This window comes from Mobula birostris, chromosome 3, assembly GCF_030028105.1.
Source record: "Mobula birostris isolate sMobBir1 chromosome 3, sMobBir1.hap1, whole genome shotgun sequence".
In the NCBI taxonomy this organism is placed as follows: Eukaryota; Metazoa; Chordata; class Chondrichthyes; order Myliobatiformes; family Myliobatidae; genus Mobula; species Mobula birostris.
In genome coordinates, this window is record NC_092372.1 from 228,535,491 (window position 1) to 228,559,967 (window position 24,477).

The 24,477-nt window shown below is 47.4% G+C and overlaps 1 protein-coding gene across 1 annotated transcript in view; it reads right to left on the reverse strand.

The window, feature by feature from the left end:
* The window catches only part of oplah (5-oxoprolinase, ATP-hydrolysing), a 91,468-nt gene that overhangs the window by 40,722 nt on the left and 26,269 nt on the right, over window positions 1-24,477 (reverse strand). The window contains exons 8-14 of the mRNA XM_072254290.1: window positions 21,671-21,809; window positions 15,917-15,984; window positions 10,691-10,977; window positions 9,058-9,170; window positions 3,268-3,438; window positions 2,132-2,275; window positions 930-1,068 (exon numbers count right to left, since the gene is read on the reverse strand). Of these exons, the coding sequence (XP_072110391.1) occupies window positions 930-1,068; window positions 2,132-2,275; window positions 3,268-3,438; window positions 9,058-9,170; window positions 10,691-10,977; window positions 15,917-15,984; window positions 21,671-21,809 (1,061 nt within the window). The remainder of the gene's footprint in view (window positions 1-929; window positions 1,069-2,131; window positions 2,276-3,267; window positions 3,439-9,057; window positions 9,171-10,690; window positions 10,978-15,916; window positions 15,985-21,670; window positions 21,810-24,477) is intronic.

Sequence of the window (24,477 nt, forward strand, 5' to 3'; positions counted from 1 at the left end):
TCCCTGTCACCTTTGGAAATACGGAGACAATAAGAGGAGGAGAAGGCCTCTCGGCCCTTCAATATGATCCTGGCTGCTATGCCCAATCCTTCAGCTTCTCTCGAGGATTAGAGTATAAAAGCAAGGACCTAATGCTGAAGCTTTATCAGGCACTGGTCTGATCACATTTGGAGTATTGTGAGCAGTTTTAGGCCCCGTATCTAACAAAGGATGTGCTGACGTTGGAGAGGGTCCGGGGAGGCTCATGAGTGATCCTGGGCACGGAAGGGTTAACATTTGAGAAGTGTTTGATGGCTCTGGGCCTGTCCTCACTGGAGCTGAGAAGAATGGGGAAGGGGATCTCTCTGAAACCTACTGAATATTAGCTTTCACAGCACGTCTTTCTAAAGACATACTGGTTGATAGGTTAATTGTTCATTATAAATTATCCCGAGATTAGACTAGGGTTAGTTAGGTGGTTGCTGGATAGCACAGCTCGTTGCTCCAGAAGGGCCTGTTCCACGTTGTATCTCTGAATAAATAAATATTGAAAGGCTTGGATAGAGTGGGTATGGAGAGGGTAGTGGGGAAGTCGGGGACCAGAGGGCACAGCTTCAGAATACAAGGACGCCCATTTAGAACAGAGATAAGCAGGAATTTCTTTAGCCAGAGGGTAGTAAATCTGTGGAATTTGTTGCCACACACGGCTGTGGAGGCCACGTTATTGGGTATAGTTACAGCAGAGGTTGATAGGTTCTTGTTTGGTCAGGGAATCAAAGGGGTATGGGGAGAAGGTGGGAGAATGAGGTTGAGAGGAATAATAAGTCAGCCATTATAGAACGCAGGAGTAGACTCCATGGGCTGAATAGCCTAATTCAGCTCCTGTGTTTTATAGTTTACTCGGTCACTAGTCAGTGGGCTGGGACTGGTCATTTCTCTCTCCCACGTACCGTCTCCATACGAGCTGGTCTCCCACTGCTGGTCACCCTCTGCTCCGAGCCGATGCCAGATTTGCCGCAGCCTCGGACACGGATGTCATCCACGATGACCGGCCTCTCTGGGTTCACAAAGCCAAACTCCTTCAAGTACCTGCAGACCAGCAGAGAGAGAACAGCCAGACCAGCAGAGACCCACACACACAATCCAACAGTGAACAGACCATCAGAGACCCACACACAGCCCAGCAGAGATTGCAGTCAGACCAGCAGAGATCCACATACAGCCCAGCAGAGATTGCAGTCAGACCAGCAGAGACCCACATACAGCCCAGCAGAGATTGCAGTCAGACCAGCAGAGACCCACATACAGCCCAGCAGAGATTGCAGTCAGACCAGCAGAGACCCACGCACAGCCCAGTAGAGATTGCAGTCATCTGCGATTGCAGGTCTTTAACATCTGCCGGACGATGCTGAGGATGTTCTACGAGTCTGTGGTGGCCAGTGCTATCATGTTTGCTGTTGTGCGCTCGGGCAGCAGGCTGAGGGTAGCAGACACCAACAGAATCAACAAACTCATTCGTAAGGCCAGTGATCTTGTGGGGATGGAACTGGACTCTCTGACGGTGGTGTCTGAAAAGAGGATGCTGTCCAAGTTGCATGCCATCTTGGACAATGTCTCCCATCCACTACATAATGTACTGGTTGGGCACAGGAGTACATTCAGCCAGAGACTCATTCCACCGAGATGCAACACAGAGCGTCATAGGAAGTCATTCCTGCCTGTGGCCATCAAACTTTACAACTCCTCCCTTGGAGGGTCAGACACCCTGAGCCAATAGGCTGGTCCTGGACTTATTTCCTGGCATAACTTACATATTACTATTTAACTATTTATGGTTTTATTACTATTTAATTATTTATGGTGCAACTGTAATGAAAACCAATTTCCCCCGGGATCAATAAAGTACGACTATGACTATACATTTGGACTGTGGGAGGAAATGGCAACACCCAGACGGAACCCAGTCACTCCACAGGGAGGACAAACAGACTCCTCGCAGAGGGCGCTAGGAATGAACTCTGAACTCTGACACCGAGCTGTAGTACAGTCGTGCTAACTGCTACACTGCGTGAGGAAGTAGGAAAGATGGTGGTCTCCTTGTCCGCGGTGAAGTGTGGAAGTGGACTTTGGAAGATTCCAGAAGCTCACTGACCTGCTGGTGAATGCTGTTCGGAAGTCTCCATGACGACAGGAGTCGGAAGCCGGGCGGGCAGGGTGGTCACAGGCAGAGCACATTAGGGCGCAATCTGTGTGCTCGTACCGCATGTGTAGGAATGCCTCTGTCTGGATCTGCGACCTAGAATCACCAAAAACAGCTGCCTGCATTTACATAGCACCTTTCCCTCAGCACAACAAACCCGCGGGAATAATCATTCCACAACCAACACCAGGCCACAGCGGACCAGAAACTGACAGAGTCATGGAGCCTACAGCACAGAACAGGCCCTTTGGCCATCCAGTCTTTGCTGACCAGTCCCAGTGATCATCTTTATGTGTCACGTGTACATTGAAACAGAGTGAAACGTGCCGTTTGTGTCAGTCTGTGATGGCGCTGGGGGCAGCCCACAAGTGTCTACGCCAACATGACTTACCCACAACTTACTAACCCGAACCCAAACGTCTTTGTAACGCGGGGAGGAGGCTGCAACTCCACGCGGTCACACGGAGAACGTACAAACTCCTTACAGAGGAGGGAATCGAATCCCCAACCCAGAGCTGGCGCCACAAAGTGATTGCATTAATCGATATGATATCTTCACGCTAACCGCTACAATATCGTGCTGCCCCAAAGATGAAAACGTATCAAGGGTGACTTTGCCCTCCCCAGCAGTCACTGGCACCTCTTTAGAGCGAAAGGTTCAGATGGGCAGAATTTGTGAGGTGTGTCCAAAGGGCATCAAAGGACATGGCGAGAAGGCGGGTGTACGGGGTTGAGTGGGATCTAGGATCAGCTATGATGGAATGGAGGAGCAGACTCGATGGGCTGAATGGCCTAATTCTGCTCCTATGTCTTATGGCCCAGGAAGGATTCCTGAGTCAGTATGAAGACAGGCCAACCTGAGGCGGGGCCACACTGGATCTGGTGTGAGGCCATAAACCAGGTTGGTTTGTCAGACCCCTCGGCGAATCACTTCACACCCCGTGACCACAATCTCTGACCGCGACCATGGCCTTGGAGAGGGATAGGAGCAAATGGTACGGGAAAGTTTTTAATTAGGGGAGTGGGAATTATGTTCCTGGCGCCGTAATAGCATTATGCCACCCTGCAGTTGGGCATGCAGCAGCTACCTGTGAAACCCCTGGGCAAGCAGGGCACCCATGCACTGCTCCTCCAGCGTGGAGATCCGCTGATCCAACAGGGGGTACGAGGCTGGCTCGTACACCAGCGAGCAAGGCTCCTGCGCCTCGTGCACCACGTCCGCCAGCGCCATCCCATAGGCCGAGAGAATCCCACTGTACCTGAGGGAGCAGAGAGGGAATAGGGGAGTGTGAGGGGGAGAGGGGAGAGAGGGAGGGGGGGAGGGGAGGGGGGGGAGAGGGGGGGAGAGGGGGGGAGAGGGGGGGGAGAGGGGGGGGAGAGGGGGGGGAGAGGGGGGGGAGAGGGGGGGGAGAGGGGGGGGAGAGGGGGGGGAGAGGGGGGAGAGGGGGGGAGAGGGGGGGGAGAGGGGGGGGAGAGGGGGGGGAGAGGGGGGAGAGAGGTACAATGTGTGAGTGAATAAAGTGGGAGAACGAGGGGGAAGTTGAGAAAAGAAAGTGCAGTGGATGAGGGAGCAAGATGGGGAGGAAAGAAGGGGGAGTAAGGTAGGGGCAAGGGAGGTGAGAGAGGTAGGGGCAAGAGAAGGAGTGAAGGAGCGAGTGGTCTTTATCAACAATAGCTCAGCATTCAATACCATCATCCTCAAAACTAATCAATAAGTTCTAAGATAGTGTTGGCGCGTGACCAAGTGGTTAAGGTGTTCGTCTAGTGACCTGAAGGTCACTAGTTTGAGCCTTGGCTGATGCAGCGTGTTGTGTTCTTGAGGAAGGCACTTAATCACACATTGCTCTGCGACGACACTGATGCTGAGCTGTATTGGCCCTAATGCCCTTCCCTTGGACAACATCATTGTCGTGGAGAGGGGAGACTTGCAGCATGGGCAGCTGCTGGTCCAAGTTCTAAGTTGTAAGTTCTAAGAACTTGGCCTCAATATCCCCTTGGGCAATTGGTTCCTGGATTTCCTGACTTGCAGACCCCAGTCAGTTTGGACTGACAAAAGCATCTCCTCCCTGATCTCCATCAGCACAGGTGCACAGGCTGTGTGCTGTGTACTCACTTTACACTTACGACTGTGGCTCAGCACAGCTCCAATGCCATTTTAAATTTGCTGACAACACCACTGTCGTTGGCTAAACCAAGGCATACAGGAGAGAGATTGAAACTCTGACTGAGTGGTAATAACCTCTCACTCAGTGTCAGTAAGACCAAGGAGCAGATTATTGGTGGAGGAAGGTAGGGGTCCTCGAGCCAGTCCTCACTGGAGGGTCTGAGACGGAGAATGTCTGCAACTTTAAATTCCTGCGTTATCGTTTCAGAGCACCTGTCCTGGGTCCAGCACATGGGCAATTAAGAAGCACAGCAGTGCCTCTACTTCCTTAGAAGTTTGCAAAGATTTGGCATGGCATCTAAAACTTTGACAAACTTCTATGGATGTGTGGTGGAGAGTATACTGACTGGTTGCATCACGGCCTGGTATGGAAACGCCAATTTCCTTGTATGGAAAATATGACATATGTAGTAGATATAGCCCAGTCCATGATGGGTAAAGTCCTCCCTACCACTGAGCACGTTGACAGGGAGTGTTGTCTCAGGAAAGCAGCACCTATCATCAACGACCCAGGCCATGCTCTCTTCTCACGGCTGCCAAGAAAATTCAGGAGCCTCAGGACTCACATCACCAGGTTTGGGAACAGTTACTACCCCTCAGCCATCAGGCTCTTGAACCAGAGGGGAGAACTTCACTCACCCCAACACTGAACTGTTTCCACAACTTTCAACTCACTTACAAGGACTCTTCATCTTATGTTCTTGATATTTATTGCTTTTCTCTTTTTCCCCTTTTGTATTTGCAGTTTATTGTCTTTTGCACATTGGTCTGTCCGCCCTGTTGGGTGTGGTCTTTCATTGATTATATTGTGTTTATTTGTATTTACTGTGAATGCCCACAAGGAAAAGAATCTCAGGGTTGTATGTGGTAACATACGGTTACAAGGAAAAGTTTGTGAACCCATTGCAATTACCTGGCTTTCTGCATTAATTACTCATAAAATGTGGTCTGATCTTCATCTAAGTCACAATAATAGGCAAACACAATCTGCCTAAACTAATAACACACAAACAATTGTACTTTACATGTCTTTATTGAACACATTATTTAATCATTCACACTCCAGGCTTGGGATAAGTATGTGAACCCTTATACTTAATAACTGGTAGAACCTCCTTTAGCAGCAATAACCTCCACCAAATGCTTCCTGTAGCTGCTGATCAGACTTGCACAATGGTGAGGAATTTTAGACCATTCCTCCATATAAAAGTGTTTCAGTTCATCAATATTTCTGGGATACCTTGCTCTCTTCAGGTCATACTACATCACCTCAGTTCCAAAACATGAATTTTCTTCTTTTTAATCTCCGTCAGTTCAGATTGGCAAAAACCTCTCCACAATATCCAACCGCACAGGGATGTGTACTTAGCCCCCTGCTCTACACTCTTTACACCTATCACTGTGTGGCTAAGTGCAGCTCTCAGGGTTGTATGTGGTGACGTGCATGTACTCAAAATAAATTTGACTTCGAACTTCGATTCTGTTGTTGATTTACTTTTGTGTTTCAGATCGTCTTGTTGCATCATCCAACTTCTATTAAGCTTCAGGTGATGGACTGCTACCCTGACATTCTCCTGTAAAATGCCTTGATACAATTTTGAATTCATTGCTCCCTCAACAATTGCAAGCCATCCAGGCCCTGAGGCAGCAAAGCAGACCCAAACCGTGATGCTCCTTTCACTGTGCTTCACAGCTGGGATGAGGTTTCTTTCAAACATAGCAATGTGCATTTCTGCCAAAAAGTTCAACTTTTGTCTCATCTGTCTACAGAACATTGTCCCAGAAGCGTTGTAGAACATCCAGGTGGTCTTTTGCAAACTTGAGACGTACAGCAATGTTTTTGTTTTGGAGAGCAGTGGTTTCTTCCGTGGTGTCCTTCCATGAACACCATTCTTGTTCAGTGTTTTTCTTACAGTGAACACATGAACAGAGACTTTAGCAAGTTGTGGATATTTCTGAAGGTCTTTTGCTGTTACCCTTGAGTTCTTTCTCACCTCCTTCAGCATTGCATATTGTGCTCTTGATGTGATCTTTGTGGGACACTCACTCCTAGGGAGAGTAGCAACAGTACTGAATTTCCTCCATTTGGAGACAATTTCTCTTGCTGTGGACTGATGAACATTCAGGTCTTTAGAAATGTGTTTGTAGCCTTCTCCAGCTTCATGCATCTCTACAATTCTTCTTTGGTCCTCTGAAAGTTGTTTTGATCGAGGCAAAAAACAGATCTTTCTTAAGAACAAGCTCTGTCAGTAAGCTGACTTTTTGTGTCTATTAATAGAGCAGGTCTCCTCTACAACTCACACTCCAATCTCAGCTCTTTGACTGGAACACCTGACTCCAAATAGCTTTTGTAGAAAGCATTACCCCAGAGATTCACATACTTTTGTGAACCTAGATGGTGACTGTTCAAATGGTGTACTCAGTATACACAAGTAGTAGTACAATTGTTTGTGTGTTAAAGTTTCAAAAATTCATTTTATTGTCAAAGTATGCATGTACAATATAACTCCGATATTTGTCTTCTCCAGATAGCCATGAAATACAGGAAGACCACGGGTGCTGATGAAAGAAAAGACATCAACTCCCCCCCCCCCCCAACCGGCACAAAAAAGAAAAGAAACAAAACTCATGGACCCCAAATCACCCCCTCATTATCTGCGAAAAACAACCACAATAAAAATCAGCGACCCCCTACACATAACAATACCCAACTCCCTACACATAATACCAGACCCCCTCACTCTCACGAAAGAAGAGTGACACCAAACCCCCAACCCCACCCCTTACACACAAAAAATTACCAGATCACCCACCTGCCAATTGTCCACAAAAAAAAAACACCAAAACAGTCCAATAATAGATAAATCTCAGAATATGGGAAAAGCCTTCTCATCTACATACAGGGAGAACAGCTAACAAACTCAGTCCTTCTGTGAAGAGAGACTGCTGACCCATGTCCTGACATCACCAATCTGGCTGCTGACCGTCTCTGTCGGGAGCTATCACTGACCCCCTCCACATTCACCTCCACACTTCAACCTTCCTTGCTGCTTCGAGATGAAGTCGTTCATGACTCCACGACTTGTCTCTGATCTCCATGAATCAGCTTGTGTTCTCGGACTTTTACGGCCCTCCCCCCTCCCACCCCGGGTCCCTGATCTCCATGAATCAGCTTGTGACCTCAGACCTTTACGGCCCCCCCCTCACCCCGTCTCTGATCTCCATGAATCAGCTTGCATTCTCGGAACTTTACTGCCACCCACCCCCCCACCCCGTCTCTGATCTTCACGAGGCAGCTCTCGGGACACAGCTCAGTGATGGTTCCTTCCATGAAGATTCAAACTGTAAATCATTGGCTCCATCACAAACGAGACAAAAAGAACAAGCAGAATGCATAGAAAAAGTAAAATAATCAGAAAGATTTGCTATCTGAAAGACGTCGCCCAAGGAACCATTGTTCGCTGGTGCCATCTTGACCAGAAGAACCAATCCGATTAGTTTAGGCAGGTTGCAGTTGTATAATATTGTGACTTAGATGAAAATCAGACCGCATTTTAGGAGCAATTAATGCAGAAAACCAGGTAAGTGCAAAGGGTTCACAAACTTTTTCTGGCAACTGTACATGTACTTTGAGAGAGGCAAGCAGGAGATGCCAAAGGAGGTGTTTGGTGTTCCTGTCCTCTGACACAAGTCCTGGTTATGCAACCACTGACACCAGGCGGACAATCTCTGAAGAGTATTGACAATGGCTGGGGTCACCCATCTTTTAAAGACACTGCCCAGAAGGTGGCGATGGCAAACCATTTGCCAAGAACAATCATGGTCATGGAAAGACCATGACCACCCATGTCATGTGATGAGGACGATGCTGATATGTTCTTTGACAATTAATTTACTTTGAACTTTGAGGTTGAGGGACAGTGGGGGAAGAAGAGAAAGGGGGAGTGAGACAGGAAAGAGATAAAAGATAGAAGGGGGAGAAGGTACAAGAAACAGAGTGGGGAAGAGAGACAAAGAGAGAGAATGAATGCTAAGGATCATAGTGGGAGACAAAGGTCAGAAATAGAGAGACAGTGAAAGTGATAGGACCCAAGGAGAAGAGAGCGGGAGAAAGGATGCACGGTCAACTTTATTCACCTTATCTGTAGACATTTGCTGTGGTGTTTTGATCAGGGCGTGTTGGGAAATGATAAGATAGTGATGGCTGGGGGTGTGGAGGGGTGGGTTGGTGGGTGAGGGTGTTGATCAGCCTTACAGTTTGGGGAAAGTAACTGTTTTTGAGTCTGCTGGTCCTGGTGTGGATGGTATGTAGCCTCCTCCCCGATGGGAGTGGGACAAACAGTCCATGAGCAGGGTGGGTGGTGGGTGGGATCTTTCATGATGTTACTGACCCTTTTCCAGCACCTTTCTCCATCCATGTGGGGAGGCTGGTGGTGTGCTGGGCAGTCTCGAATACCTGTTGTGTTGCTCCCAATAACAATGCCATTCATCGATAGAGTGAAGGACAGACATTAATCAGCAATGAGAGATAATGCGTCATGGAGATATAGAAGGTTAAAAAGCGGTGACCAAGAGGGGTTCAGTGCAGCAGGGACAGCATGAGAGAGAGTGAAAGGCAGACAGACAGAGAGGAAATGTGGTTAACACACTATGTTTCACTGGCCCTTATACGAAGGAGTGTTCGAGTGTGGAAGATCTTTAACCTTGTACCTACTTGTGAATAAAGACCGTCTTCATCCCCAGGGACCGGGCAATGGCACAGGCGTGCTGCCCTCCGGCTCCACCGAAACATGCTAGCATGTGGCGTGAAGTGTCGTGGCCTTTGGCCTGCGATGAGAGAGCAGAAGCTCAGAGTCGTACACGCAGCACTGAGGGACCCTGCTGTCCAGACCTGGTTTGCCAGCCCCCTTCACCGCCCCTCCCCTCTGCTCCACCTCTCGAAACATTCCGGCCCTCCGCTGGAGAAACTCAGCAGGTCAGGCAGATTCCACGGGGGAGGAGAACTGAGGCACCTTTCCCCTTCCTTTCCAGTCCTGATGAAGGGTCTCGGCCCGAAACGTCAACTGTTCATTCATTTCCAAAGATGCTGCCTGACCTGCTGAGTTCCTCCAGCCTTTTGTGTGTGTCACTCTGAACCTCCAGCATCTGCAGAAGCTCGTGTTTGAGGAATTGTGGATAAATCCAGTTAAAACTGCACAAGGGCAGACATCAGATCACAACCTCAGAACAGAGGAGCTCCTCTAGACCGGAGATGAGGAGGAATTTCTTTAGCCAGAGGGTGGTGAATCTGTGGAATTTATTGGCACAGATGGCTGTGAAGATCAAGTCAATGAGTATACTTAAAGCGAATGTTGATAGGTTCTTAATTAGTCAGGGCGTCAAACCTCTGATTGTACGTTATGAGGAGGAGGCGGAAGAATATGGTTGAGAGGAATAATATATCAGACGTGATGGATAGCAGAACAGACTTGATGGGCCGAATGGCTTAATTCTGCTCTCTGTATTTGGTCTTATGAATGGGAGTGGGGATTATCACTCCACCTCAGTCCTCTCTCAGTCCTGATGCAGGGTCTCCTCCTCTCTCCATCCCCACCTCCGTTCATCTCCCCCCCTCCCCATCCCCCTCTCCATTCTTCTCCCCTCCCTCCATTCTCCTCTCCCCTCCCCATCATCCCCTCTCCCCCTGCCCCCCATCTCCATCACCCCCTCTCTCCATCCATCTACCACTCCCTCCTCCTCATCTTGGTCTTCATTCCCTCCGTCTATTCAGTTCCCCCTTCATCCCCCTTTCCATCCGGCTCCCCCTATCCCCTCTCCCCTTCTCCATCCATCTCCCTCTCCAACTCCCCTCCCCACTGCTCTCTCCCTCTGTCTCTGTCCCCCTCCCCCTACCTCCATTTGCCCTCCCTCTCTCTCCCCTTGTCCCTCTACTCCTTCCTGCCCTACACTCAGGAGAACGCAAACTGAGCCGTCTTCACTCCGTGTGGTGAGTTTGGAAGGGGCTGCCGGATGAAGTGGTGGGTGGGGTTTAGAAGTTTGGGTAAGTGTGCGGATGGGAGGGTGTGGAGGGCTGTGGTGCCGGTGTGGGTCAATGGGACTAACAGGATAACAGTTTGGCACGGGTTAGGCAGCCAGAGGGCCTGTGCTGTCGATCTCGGTGACTCAGGCCCCGAGTCACTTTTCCCAGGCCAAGTGTTCTCCTTGGACACCAGTACCCATTCTGCCTGTCACCAGAACTGCCACAATGATCAGGGACAGGGACAGGGACACGGACAGGACAGCTCAGGGGTTGGTGGGTCAGCCTGACGGAGCCGACTCGAAGGACTGAGGGCCTGATCTGCTCTTACCTGGGTCAGAGCTCGGATAGGTCGGCACATTGACTCGTTCGCCACCCGGATGAACCCGAGGGCCACTTCCTCCACGGTCATTTGCGATTGGCTGGCGCCCTTCACCTCGCCGCGTTGCGATTGGCTGGACAGGAAGGCGTTGACCTGCTCTGTGACCTTCTGGAACTCCTTGAGGGCCCCTTCCCTCCACAGTGGCTGGTCCTCAGTGGCCCCGAAGATCTTGGGAAAATAGTCCGGCAACAGTCGCCCCAAACAGAGGTTAGCATCGGTGATGGTGAGAGGACCGCCTGGAGAAACACCAGCACCCGCTTTATTTATTGAGACACAGCGTGGAACGGACTCTTCCAGCCTTTCCAGCTCCCCCCAGCACACGGCGGTTAACTCTAACCCAATCACAGGATAATTTATAATACCGGTATGTCTTTGCACTGAGGGAGGGAACCCCCTTGGTCACAGGGGTAACGTACTATCTGCTTACATTGGACCTGAACTCCGACATCCCTACCGTTGGTGCCCCACTCCACACAATGAATATTCAGCTGCCAAGGCTCCTTGTTCAAGACCCCCCCCCCCCCCCAGCTCCTGTACTCCATAGTCAATATCCTGACCAAGCTCTATCTCTCTCTCCTCAGTTAGGACCGTCAGAAACGGGTGGCAGCAGTGGGGTAGGGTCACTGAGGCCATGGAGCCTTCTCCAGCCTTCAGAGTTTGGACCCAAACCTCTCAGAATGGAAGCTGCTCTGGCTTTCGAGTCATACAGGCCACTTGGCCCATCATGTCCATGCTGATCTCATTGCCCACCTACACTAACCCAATCTACTCACATTAGGTCTACATCCTAAAGGAGCTATACCCACCCACTGTAATACCACTATTGAAGGGTCCCCTGGTACGATCAGATGTTTACTTGGCTCTGCTCGGCCTCTCTCACTTTCCTTCTGAAGGCAATTTTCTTACTTTTACTGTTCACACAATTTGTTTTTTTCCCTCTCTGCACATTGAGTGTCTGACAGCTTTTTTTAATGGGTTCTATTGGGTTTCTTTGTCTTGTGGCTGACTGAAGTCAGAATCAGAATCTGGTTTATTATCACCGGCATGTGACGTGAAATTTGTTAACTTAGCAGCAGCAGTTCAATGCAGTACATAATATAGCAGAGAGAAAAAATAATATTAATAATATAAAACATAATAAACAAGTGAATCAATTACGTATATCAAATAGCTTTTATAAAATGTGCAAAAACAGAAATACTGTATATTAAAAGTGAGGTAGTGTCCAAAGATTCAATATCCATTTAGGATTCGGATGCCAGAGGGGAAGAAGCTGTTCCTGAATCACCCAGTGTGTGCCTTCAGGCTTCTGTACCTCCTCCCTGATGGTAACAGTGAGAAAAGGGCATGTCCTGGGTGCTGGAGGTCCTTAATAATGGACGTTGCCTTTCTGAGACACCGCTCCCTAAAGATGCCCTGGGCACTTTGTAGGCTAGTACTCAAGATGGAGCTGACTAGATTTACAACCCTCTGGAGCTTCTTTCAGTCCTGTGCAGTAGTCCCTCCATACCAGACAGTGGTGCAGCCTGTCAGAATGTTCTCCACAATACATCTATAGAAGTTTTTGAGTGTATTTGTTGACATGCAAATCTCTTCAAACTCTTAATGAAGCATAGCCACTGTCTTGCTTTCTTTATAACTGCATCGATATGTTGGGACCAGGTTAGATCCTCAGAGATCTTGACACCCAGGAACTTGAAACTGCTCACTCTCTCCACTTCTGATCCCTCTTTGAGGATCGGTATGTGTTCCTTCGTCTTACCCTTCCTGAAGTCCACAATCAGCTCTTTCATCTTACTGACGTTGAGGTTGTATAGTCATACTTTATTGATCCCGGGGAAATTGGTTTTCGTTACAGTTGCAACATAAATAATTAAATAGTAATAAAACCATAAATAGTTAAATAGTAATATGTAAATTATGAAATAAGTCCAGGACCAACCTATTGGCTCAGGGTGTCTGACCCTCCAAGGGAGGAGTTGTAAAGTTTGATGGCCACAGGCAGGAATGACTTCCTATGACGCTCTGTGTTGAGTCTCTGGCTGAATGTACTCCTGTGCCCACCCAATACATTATGTAGTGGATGGGAGACATTGTCCAAGATGGCATGCAACTTAGACAGCATCCTCTTTTCAGACACCACCGTGAGAAAGTCCAGTTCCATCCCCACAACATCACTGGCCTTACGAATGAGTTTGTTGATCCTGTTGGTGTCTGCTACCCTCAGCCTGCTGCCCCAGCACACAGCAGCAAACATGATAGCACTGGCCACCACAGACTCGTTGAACATCCTCAGCATCATCCGACAGATGTTAAAGGACCTCAGTCTCCTCAGGAAATAGAGATGGCTCTGACCCTTCTTGTAGACAGCCTCAGTGTTCTTTGACCAGTCCAGTTTATTGTCAATTCGTATCCCCAGGTATTTGTAATCCTCCACCATGTCCACACTGACCCTCTGGATGGAAACTGGGGTCACCGGTGCCTTAGCTCTCCTCAGGTCTACCACCAGCTCCTTAGTCTTTTTAACATTAAGCTGCAGATAATTCTGCTCACACCATGTGACAAAGTTTCCTACTGTAGCCCTGTACTCAGCCTCATCTCCCTTGCTGATGCATCCAACTATGGCAGAGTCATCAGAAAACTTCTGAAGATGACAAGACTCTGTGCAGTAGTTGAAGTCCGAGGTGTAAATGGTGAAGAGAAAGGGAGACAAGACAGTCCCCTGTGGAGCCCCAGTGCTGCTGATCACTCTGTCGGACACACAGTGTTGCAAGCACACGTACTGTGGTCTGCCAGTCAGGTAATCAAGAATCCATGACACCAGGAAAGCATCCACCTGCATCGCTGTCAGCTTCTCCCCCAGCAGAGCAGGGTGGATGGTGTTGAACGCACTGGAGAAGTCAAAAAACATGACCCTCGCAGTGCTCGCTGGCTTGTCCAGGTGGGTGTAGACACAGTTCAGCAGGTAGACGATGGCATCCTCAACTCCTAGTCGGGGCTGGTAGGCGAACTGGAGGGGATCTGAGTGTGACCTGACCATAGGCCGGAGCAGCTCCAGAACAAGTCTCTCCAGAGTCTTCATGATGTGGGAGGTCAATGCCACCGGTCTGTAGTCATTGAGGCCGCTGCATCTTTGGCACAGGGACAAGGCAGGATGTATATAGTATATATACACTTTGATAATAAATGTACTTTGAACTTTGGACTCATAATTAATCTTGTTATGGCCCTTGCACCTTATAGTCCTCCTGCACTGCGCTCATCTCTGTAACTGTTACACTTCATTCTGCATTCTGTGCAATATAAACGTCTTTAAAACAGGTCACCCTGGGCAAGGTGTAGCACCTGATTAGCTCCCCCCACCCACCGATCAGGGTCAGGAGAGGCCATGGGCGCAGGTGGTGGATGGTCGGACAAGCAGCTGGTGCACATCACAAGTCTTGGTGATGTGACCACTGACAACAGGCAGACAATCTCTGAAGAGTATTTATAATGGCTGGATTACCCATCTTGTAAAGACACTGCCCAGAAGAAGACAATGGCAAACTTCCGTAGAAAAAATTTGCCAAGAACAATCACGGAGATGGAAAGACCGTGATCGCCCACGTCATACGACACGGCACATATCGATGATGATGAAAGGGAAATAAACATCGACTGCTTATTCACTTCCACAAGTATCGCCTGGCCTGCTGAGTTCCTCCAGCACTTTGTGTGTGTTACTCTGGGTTTCCAGCATCTGCACAATCTCGTGTGTTTAGATTCTGCATTCTGTGAGTGTTTTCCCTAGTACAACCTCAGTGCGCTGTACACCGAAATGATCTGTATGGACGATGAGCTGGAGAATGTTTTCATTGTCCCACAGTACACATGGCAAGAACAAACCAATTTACCAAGTTCAAATCAAATCAAATTTAATTCTCATAGATACAGCAAACAGCACTCCCCTGGGGCAAGATGCAAAAACAAACAAAATAACGAGCAAATAAGTATATTCATGTAAAAGAAGTCATAAACATAGTCCAAGACCCTCAGCAACATGTCCAGCAGTCAGTGGTACAGTCTCCCGGCAGTGCGCAGAGGCCCGCAACCCAGCCTGTCACTCCACTGCTCATGGACGTGAGGGCAGCACAAACGGGAGGGGACAGGGACCAGGCTACGTAACATGCACGCCAGGACCACCAGCCTCAAAAACAAGAACTTCATCCCAAGCAGCAAGGCTGATCAACACCTCCACCCCTGCTCTATCATTTCCCGTCAGTCTCCTTATGTATGTCCCAGTGTCACTTCATGGACGTAACAATTACTCCACATATAGAAGCTATAAGATATACACTATCCGATATATTTATATTCATTGTGCTTTTATTATCATTGTGTTCTTCATCTCACCTTGTGTTTTTTTCGTGCTGCATCAGATCCAGAGTAACAATTATTTCATTCTGCTTTATAGTTGTGTACTGGAAATGACATTAAACAATCTCGACCCTACCAGGTCATAGCTCAGTCTCACTCCACAGGTAAAACAAGCCCAACTTATCTAATCTTTTCCCTCAACCAAGGTCTTCCAGTCCAGGCAACATCCTGGGGAATCTCTGGGTGATGATGGAAGGTTGTTCTCTGAATCACAAGGGACCTTCTAACCTTGGCGCCTTTTTCCAGAGTCGGACTCCTGCCTTCTCTCCCCACCCACCCACTCACATCCTGAAATGAGTGAGGCCTGGCTCGCAGCCGCTCTGCGCACACCTGCTCGCTCTCCTGTCACCACGATTCTTATAGTCTCCCACACACACTTCTTGTCCACTTCTGACTTACCAACAGCCCACAAGACATAGCAGCAGAATCTGGCCCTGCAGCCCATCGAGTTTTGCTCTCCCATTCCATCATGGCTGATTTATTATCCCTCTCAACCCCATTCTCCTGCGTTCTCCTTGTAACCTTTGACGCCCTGACCTCTGCTTTAAATACACCCAGTGTCAGTGGTAACAGAACAGGACAGAGCACTGTGGCCAGCTGCTGTTGGAGGCCTATGCCCCAGTAGAGATAACAGGCCTAGGTGTCTAGTAGGATTTTTGGCAGTGTGAGCAGGCACCCAAAGGTAACGGCTAACACCCAGCAGGTGAACAGTCACAGGCGGGTGATGAGCAGACTTTGCTCTGGGGTGCAGTTGCTCACCTTTCCTGTAGCACGCAGGACCTGGGTGTGATCCAGCCGACTCCGGACCAACGGCAAACAGTCCCGACCTGGAACAGGAAACGCCAAGAGTCAGTAATATGGAGAGAGCTGCTCCTGTCAGTCTGACATATTATACTGACGCTCAATCAAACACACTATCATTCAGCTGTTCTGCTCTCCTCACTGTATTCGTTATTACCGTGTGTTACTTAATGAGGGAAGCCCATCTCCCCTGCTGGAGCACAGGCTGTCGACAACAGCTCACTGGAGTCCTCTGACCTGGGTCAGTCTTTCACGCTGACTCCCGGTGTAGCCCAGTGAAGGCCATCAGCCCAGCCAACTTTTATCGATGTGCAATAGGGAGCATACTGACACACAGAATGACAGTGTGGTACTCTAGCTGCAGCAAGACAGATCACAAAGCACTCCAACAGGTGACCAGGACAGCTCAGCACACCACTGGGACTCTACAGTGGGACCTGGAACAGTCTACAAGTCTCAATGCCTACGGCACACTCATAACGACACCAGAGACCCATCCCATCCCGATCGCTGTCTGTTCAATCTCCTGCCATCAGGTAGGAGATACAGAAACGTCTTTAGCCAAGACAACAAGACTGAAAAACAGCTTCTTCCCGAGGACCATTGTGCAGCTGAATTATACTCACCCCAGCTTGCCAATGGCCTTTGAGTGTTACGGACTATCAAAGTCACTTGTTGCATGTAAACAGACAATAGGTGCAGGAGTAGGCCATTCGGCCCTTCGAGCCAGCACCGCCATTCACTGTGATCATGGCTGATCATCCACAATCAGTATCCAGTTCCTGCCTTATCCCCATAACCTTTAATTCCACTATCTTTAAGAGCTCTATCCATCTCTTTCTTGAAAGCATCCAGAGACTTGGCCTCCACAGCCTTCTGGGGCAGAACATTCCATATATCCACCACTCTCTGGGTGAAAATGTTTTTCCTCAACTCTGTTCTAAATGGCCTATCACTTATTCTTAAACTGTGGCCTCTGGTTCTGGACTCACCCATCAGTGGCAACATGCTTCCTGCCTCCAGCGTGTCCAATCCCTTAATAATCTTATATGTTTCAATAAGATCCCCTCTCAGCCTTCTAAATTCCAGAGTATACAAGCCCAGTCGCTCCAATCTTTCCACATATGACAGTCCCGCCATCCCGGGAATTAACCTTGTGAACCAACACTGCACTCCCTCAATAGCAAGAATGTCCTTCCCCAAATTTGGAGACCAAAACTGCACGCAGTGCTCCAGGTGTGGTCTCACCAGGGCCCTGTACAACTGCAGAAGGACTTCTTTGCTCTTATACTCAATTCCCCTTGTTAAGAAGGCCAGCATGCCATTAGCTTTCTTCACTGCCTGCTGTACTTGCATGCTTGCTTTCAGTAACTGATATACAAGAACACCTAGATCTCGTTGTACTTCCCCTTTTCCTAACTCGACTCCATTTAGATAATAATCTGCCTTCCTGTTCTTACCACCAAAGTGGATAACCTCATATTTATCCACATTAAACTGCACCTGCCCACTCACCCAACCTGTCCAAGTCACCCTGCATTCTCATAACATCCTCCTCACATTTCACACTGCCTCCCAGCTTTGTGTCATCGGTAAATTTGCTAATGTTACTTTTAATTCCCTCATCTAAATCATTAATATATATTGTAAACAGCTGCGGTCCCAGCACTGAACCCTGCGGTACCCCACTGGTCACCGCCTGCCATTCCGAAAGGGACCTGTTAATCGCTACTCTGTTTTCTGTCAGCCAGCCAATTTTCAATTTTAAAAATGGGACTTTTTAAAAATTAAGCCGTACCGCATGTATTGCAAATGTCTGTCTGGCACGGACTGGAGAAGAACCACAGTCTCATTGCCTGAGCAACGACAATAAAGTTTAATTCTATTCTACTGGTGCACAGGCCACTGATAGCAGCTCCCCAGAGTCCTCTGTCCTGGGCCATTCTTTCAGGGCGTAACCATCGAAGGTCCTTCTTTCCCAGGAATGAGGTCTTTGCAGCTTCTGTTGGTGTTTCTGTAGCTCTGGGTCTTTACAGGATGGGGTCGCTCTCCTCATACCCACTCCTGCTTTCACAGCCGAGGGGGAGTTATTACACGAGTACTAGCCCCATGTCTAACCCCCCTTCACAGCTGAGGCATGGGACCGTCCGTGGTAGAGTGATTACCCAAGTACAGCTCCAATGCCATAGTCAAATCAACTGGAGTTTAACTGTCATTCAACTCTCCATGGACACACTCGAATGAGACGCTGTTCCTTGGGGCCAAGGTGCAAGATACGTGCACATTCAAAATACTGAGAAAGGGAAAATAAAATATAGTCACGTAAGAAAACAAACTTCCAGTCTAAGCCGCTGAGCGACAAGTCCCGCAAATTGATTCCCAGCAGCCCAGCCTGTAATTACACCAATCCAACACAGGAGGGCAGCACTGACAGTACAGACAATCCCCAACCAAGTCCAGACCCCACACTACAACGCAGGCCCGAGGCTTGAGGCCTAGTCCTAGCTACCATCGAGGCGACGCTGCCACCTCGCCACCCGTCTCTGAAGTAAGCCTGCGGCAATCAATGTCCAACAGGGTCTTGCGATGGCAAAAGGACTGCCCAGGCAGTCACTCACGGTTTCACTGCACGCTGCCTTTGGGCCAACTCGAAGGCACCATCTCCGGTACCTCTGAGAAGCACGCAGCAGCACGGTGTGCTTTTCCAAAGCCAACCCAGCTTCTCCCTGGCCCAACGGGCCGACTTGCCTTCTCTGAACTGCCGGCCGGCTACTCTGAACAATGAGTAGCTCACTGATGCAGTGGACCTGCTGTACATGTAGTTACCGGAGTCAACAATGGTCTTACTAGGTATAAGAACACATTTAACAAAGGAACAAAAGCACCTCTGGTCGGCCCGAGAGGCTGCCATGTGTACACATGCCCCCATCTTACCGCAAGTTTGCCAACCACATCACTGTCAATGGCTGAGTCAAAGGTGGTGACGACTCCGCATACGGGGGGAGATTGAAAATCTGGTCGAGTGGTGCCGTAACAACCTCTCACTCGATGTCAGCAAGACCAAGGAACAGATTTGTAGATTCAGAAGAAGAAAACCAGAGGTCCATGAGCCGGTCACCATTGCAGATTCAGAGGGAGAGAGGGTCAGTGGCGTTAAATTCCTCGGTGTTACTATTTCAGAGGATCTGTCCTGGGCCCAGCGAGCAAGTACAATTACGAAGCAGGCACGGTACTAACTTCCTTAGGAGTTTGCAGAGATTCAGCAAGACGTGGAAAACTTTGACAACCTTCTATTGACCGGTCAACATCACAGCTTGGTACGGAAACACCAATGCCTTTGAACAGAAAATCCTACAAAAGGTAGCGGATATGACCCGGTCCGTCACGGTCAAAGCTCCCTCACCACTGACAGTGGCTATATTTTATTAGAACTTTGAAGAGACTTGGTACGTCGCCAAAGACTCTGCTGATGTACCGTGGAGAGCATTCTGACAGCTTGCTTCACCGCCTGGTGCGGAGGGGCCACTGCACAGGATCAGAAAAAGCTGCAGAAGGTTTCAATCTGGTCCATCAGGGGCACTAACCTCCCCAGCATTGAGGACATCTTCAAAAGGCATTGCCTCAAAAAGGTGGCATCCATCATCAAGAGTCTCCATCACCCAGGACAGGCCCTCTTCTCATTGCTGCCATCAGGGAGGAGGTACAGGAGCCTGAAGACATAATCTCAATGTTTCAGGAACAGCTTCCACCCCTCTGCCATCAGATTTCTGAATGGACAATGAACCCATCAACACTACCTCAATGTTTTTTCCTCTTCTTTTACACTAATAATTTATTTGCATATACATTTGTTTATAGATTCTTAAAATTATAAGTGGCAATGTAATGGTGTGGCAAAACATCAAATTTCACAACATACGCCATATACACGAAAGCTCCCAGCAGTGACAACCTCCAGTCCATCGATGTGCACAGAGTGACGACAGTGATAAAACTTTAATAATAACTTATTCATAGAGCACTTCTCATACAGACAATGTAGTTTAAGGTGCATTAGAATGGGATAAGAGTACAAACGTGAAAAAGAAATTTAAAAAATAAACATGAAAATAAAAGATAAAAATATGTTAGTTTAAAGCAACGTTAAATAAATAGGCTTTGAGCTGGTGTTTAAAAGTGTCAACAGAGTCTGCATCCCTTATAGTCTTAGGGTGTGAATTCCAGTTTAGGAACATAGTTCAAAAAAGCTGACCTGACAATAATCTTTTGAGGGAGATAGTTTAAGTTGAAGAGGTTTAAGATCTTGAGCAGGATTAGAAAACAAAAACAATTCTGTGCTGTACTCCGGTCTCAGATCATTGAGAGCTTTAAAAACAAGTAAGGGAACTTTAAAATCTATTTTCTAAAAGATACAGGAAGCCGACGCAGAGTAGTTAGGACAGGAGTGATATGTTCCCTTGTCCTGGTTTGAGTTAAAAGTCCAGCAGCGGCATTCTGAATGAGGTGAAGTTTGTCAGTAGATTGCTTTGGAAGGCCAGTAAAAAGTGTATTGCAGTAATCTGGTCTGTTTGATATAAAAGTGTGAATTAATTTTCCAGCATCATCCTGTGACGGACACAGACATGCCTTTGCAATATTTCCCATGTAGGAATGCAGCTCTAGTCACTTTCTTTATGTGGGATTTAAACTTCAAATCAGAATCAAGGATAACTTGTTACTTCTGATGTTACAAGTGGAGCAAAATTCCCAAGTTTATCAAGAAGTTTATCTCATTTGGCTTTGGTATTTCAGTTTTATCTTCATTTAGTTCTAGGAACTTATTGTTCATCCACTTGTTTACTGCAGACATACCAGAAGTCAGAAAGACAGGGAGTTACTGTACCATCAATGTCAACTGAGAAACACAGTTGTCTGCCATCTGCATGACAGTGGAACTCAAGTTTGTGCCCTCGAACGATGTCTCCTAAGGGAAGAACGTAAAAGGAGAAAAGTAGAGGTCCAAGACAGCTTCCTTCAGCAACACCAAAAGGAACATCGTATCTCTTGGAAAATTTGTTTCCAAGAGCGACAAAAGGAATTCTTTTTAAGATGTATGAATAAACTAATTAAGGGCACTCCCAGAGAGGCCAATCCAGTTCTGAAAGCCATCTCAGAGAACGTTGTGGTTAATTGTGTCGAAAGCAGTACTTAGACTGAGTACTATTAGAACTGAGACCTTGTTGGTATCAGAGTTGAGCTTGAGGTTGCTGACCATTTTAATAAATGCTATTTCCGTGTTGTGGTTTGCACAAAAATCAGAGTGAAGCTTTTGTAGAAAATTGTTCTCACTCAGAAATTTGTTGAAAATTACTTCCTTGAGAATCTTGCCCAGGAAGTGGAGATTTGACACAGGCCTGTAGTTAGCTAGCACCTCACTCTCAAGGTTTGGCTTTTCAAGTAGGGGATTAACAGCTGCAGTTTTGAAGGCATGTGAAAGATCTCAATGCTTCAAGGGATGTGCTCATAATTGTTTTAACAGAATTGAAAGCACTATTGAAAGAATCTTTAAACTGAGTGGTAGGGACAGGGTTGAGACAACAAGTAGACGGTTTACTCTTTGTTATGACCTTATAGGGTTCTGAATGGAAAACACTTGTAAATTTTGACGCGGTTGCCGATATTAAACTCGGTTCTGACTCTGGGGTTAGGAGGGGGCTTCACGCTTCAGCGTACCTGAAGGAAAGCACAGAGCCTCCGCCCGCCGCCACCGTATTGATGTCCAGCTGAGGGGCCTGGATGGTGACCCCCGCAGTCGTGGCTTCGAACACGTGCTCAAACTTGCCGGCATATCGACTCACGTCTGTTGACGTACCTAAGGGAGGCAGGAGAAGTAAAAGACAGGGTTGTTATGGGAGCTGAATTAGGGTCTAAAATGTCACTTTTCTTATCAACAAACATATACATCACCATATACAATCCTGAAATTCATTTTCTTGTGGGCATTCACAGCAAATACAAAGAAATATAAGAACATAAGAAATAGGAGCAGGAGGAGGCCATCTGGCCCATCGAGCCTGCCCCACCATTCAATAAGATCATGGCTGATCTGGCCACGGACTCATCTCCACCTACCTGCCTTTTCCCCTTAACCCTTAATTCCCCTGCTATGCAAAAATCTATCCAACCTTGTCTTAAATATATTTACTGAGGTAGCCTCCACTGCTTCATTGGGCAGAGAATTCCACAGATTCACCACTCTCTGCGAAAAGCAGTTCCTCCTCATCTCCAAACTAAATCTACTCCCCCGAATCATGAGGCTATGTCCCCTAGTTCTAGTCTCACCTATCAGTGGAAACAACTTTCCTGCCTCTATCTTATCTATCCCTTTCATAAATTTTATATGTTTCTATAAGATCTCTCATTCTTCTGAATTCCAGCCAGTACAGTCCCAGGCAACCCAATTTCTCCTCTTAGTCTAACCCCCTCATCTCTGGAATTAACCTGGTGAACCTCCTCTGCACTGCCTCCAAAGCCAGTATATCCTTCCTCAAGTAAGGAGACCAGAACTGCACACAGTACTCCAGGTGCGGCCTCACCAGTATCCTGTACAGTTGCAGCATAACCTCCTTGCTCTTAATTTCAATCCCTCTAGCAACGAAGGCCAACATTCCATTTGCCTTCTTGATAGCCTGCTGCACCTGCAAACCAACCTTTTGTGATTCATACACAAGCACTCCCAAGTCCCTCTGCACAGCAGCATGCTGAAAATTTTTACCATTTAAATAATAATCTGCTCTTTCATCTTGCCTTCCAAAGTGGATGATCTCCTGTTTACCAACATTGTACTCCATCTGCCAGACCCTTGCCCACTCACTTAATCTATCCAAGTCTCTCTACAGACTCTCTGTATGTTCTGCACAATTTGCTTTTCCACTCAATTTAGTATCATCAGCAAACTTAGATACACTACACCCTTCCAGATCGTTAATGTATATGGTGAACAGTTGCGGGCCCAGCACCAACCCCTGAGGCACACCGCTCACCACTGACTGCCAACCAGAGTAACAGCCATGTATCCCAGCTCTCTGCTTTCTATTAGTTAACCAATCCTCTATCCATTTTAATACATCACCCACAACCCTATGCATCCTTATCTTATGTACAAGTCTTTTCTGCAGCACCTTATTGAATGCCTTCTGGAAATCCAAGGAGATAATGTCCATCTGTTCCCCTCTATCTGCGCTTGTTATATCCTCAAAGAACTCCAGTAAACTTGCGAAACAGGACCTGCCTTTGCTGAATCCATGCTGCATCTGCCTGATGGATCCATTTCTTTCCAGATGCCTCACTATTTCTTCTTTAATGATAGCTTCAATCATTTTCCCAACTACAGATGTTAAACTAACTGGCCTATAGTTACATCCTTTTTTTGAACAGTGGCATGACATTAGCCACCTTCCAATCCATTGGGACCTGCCCAGAGTCCAAAGAATTTTGGAAAATTATCACCAAAGCCTTTACTATAACTTCTGCTATATCTATCAGTACCCTGGGATGCATTCCATCAGGACCAGAGGACTTATGCATCTTTAGACACACAAGTTTGCTCAGCACTACCTCCTTAGTGATAGCTATTGTGTCAAGGTCCTCACCTCCCATCGCATCTATAACATCTCTCTTTAGCATGTTAGATGTGTCCTCCACCGTGAAGACCGACACAAAATAGTCATTCAAAGCCCGGCCATTTCCTCATTACCTAATATCAATTCCCCTTCTTGTCCTCCAAGGGACCTACATTCACTTTGGCCACCCTTTTCCACTTTATATAATTATAAAAACTTTTTACTATCTGTTTTTATATTTTGTGCTAGTTTATTTTCATAATCCATCTTCCCTTTCTTTATTGCTCGCTTAGTGGTACTTTGTTGCTTTTGAAAGTTTTCCCAGTCTTCCAGTTTCCCACTACTCTTGGCGACTTTGTACACACGAGCTTTTAGTTTGATGCCTTCTTTTATTTCCTTAGTTATCCAAGGCTGGCTCTCCCCACCCTTACTGTCCTTACTTTTAACTGGAATATACTTTTGTTGAGCACCATGAAAAATCTCTTTGAAAGTCTTCCACTGTTCCCCAACTGTCCCATCATATAGCCTGTGTTCCCAGTCTACACTGGCCAAATCCTCCCTCATCCCATTGTAGTCTTCCTTGTTTAGGCATAATACACTGGTTTTAGATCAAACCAATGCACCCTCCATTTGTATGAGAAATTCAATCATACTGTGATCACTCTTTCCAAGAGGACCCCTAACTACAAGGTCACTAATTTTACCTGTCACATTGCACAAGACCAGGTCCAAGATGGCAGATCTAAGATAACACAATAGAATCAATTAAAAATACCCACTAGCTGGACAAACAACCGTGTGCAACATGCATCATGGCCTGGTATGGAAACACCAATGCCCTTGAACAGAAAGTCCTACAAAAAGTAATGGATATGGCCCAGTCCATCTCGGGTAAAGCTCTCCCCACTACTGAGCTCA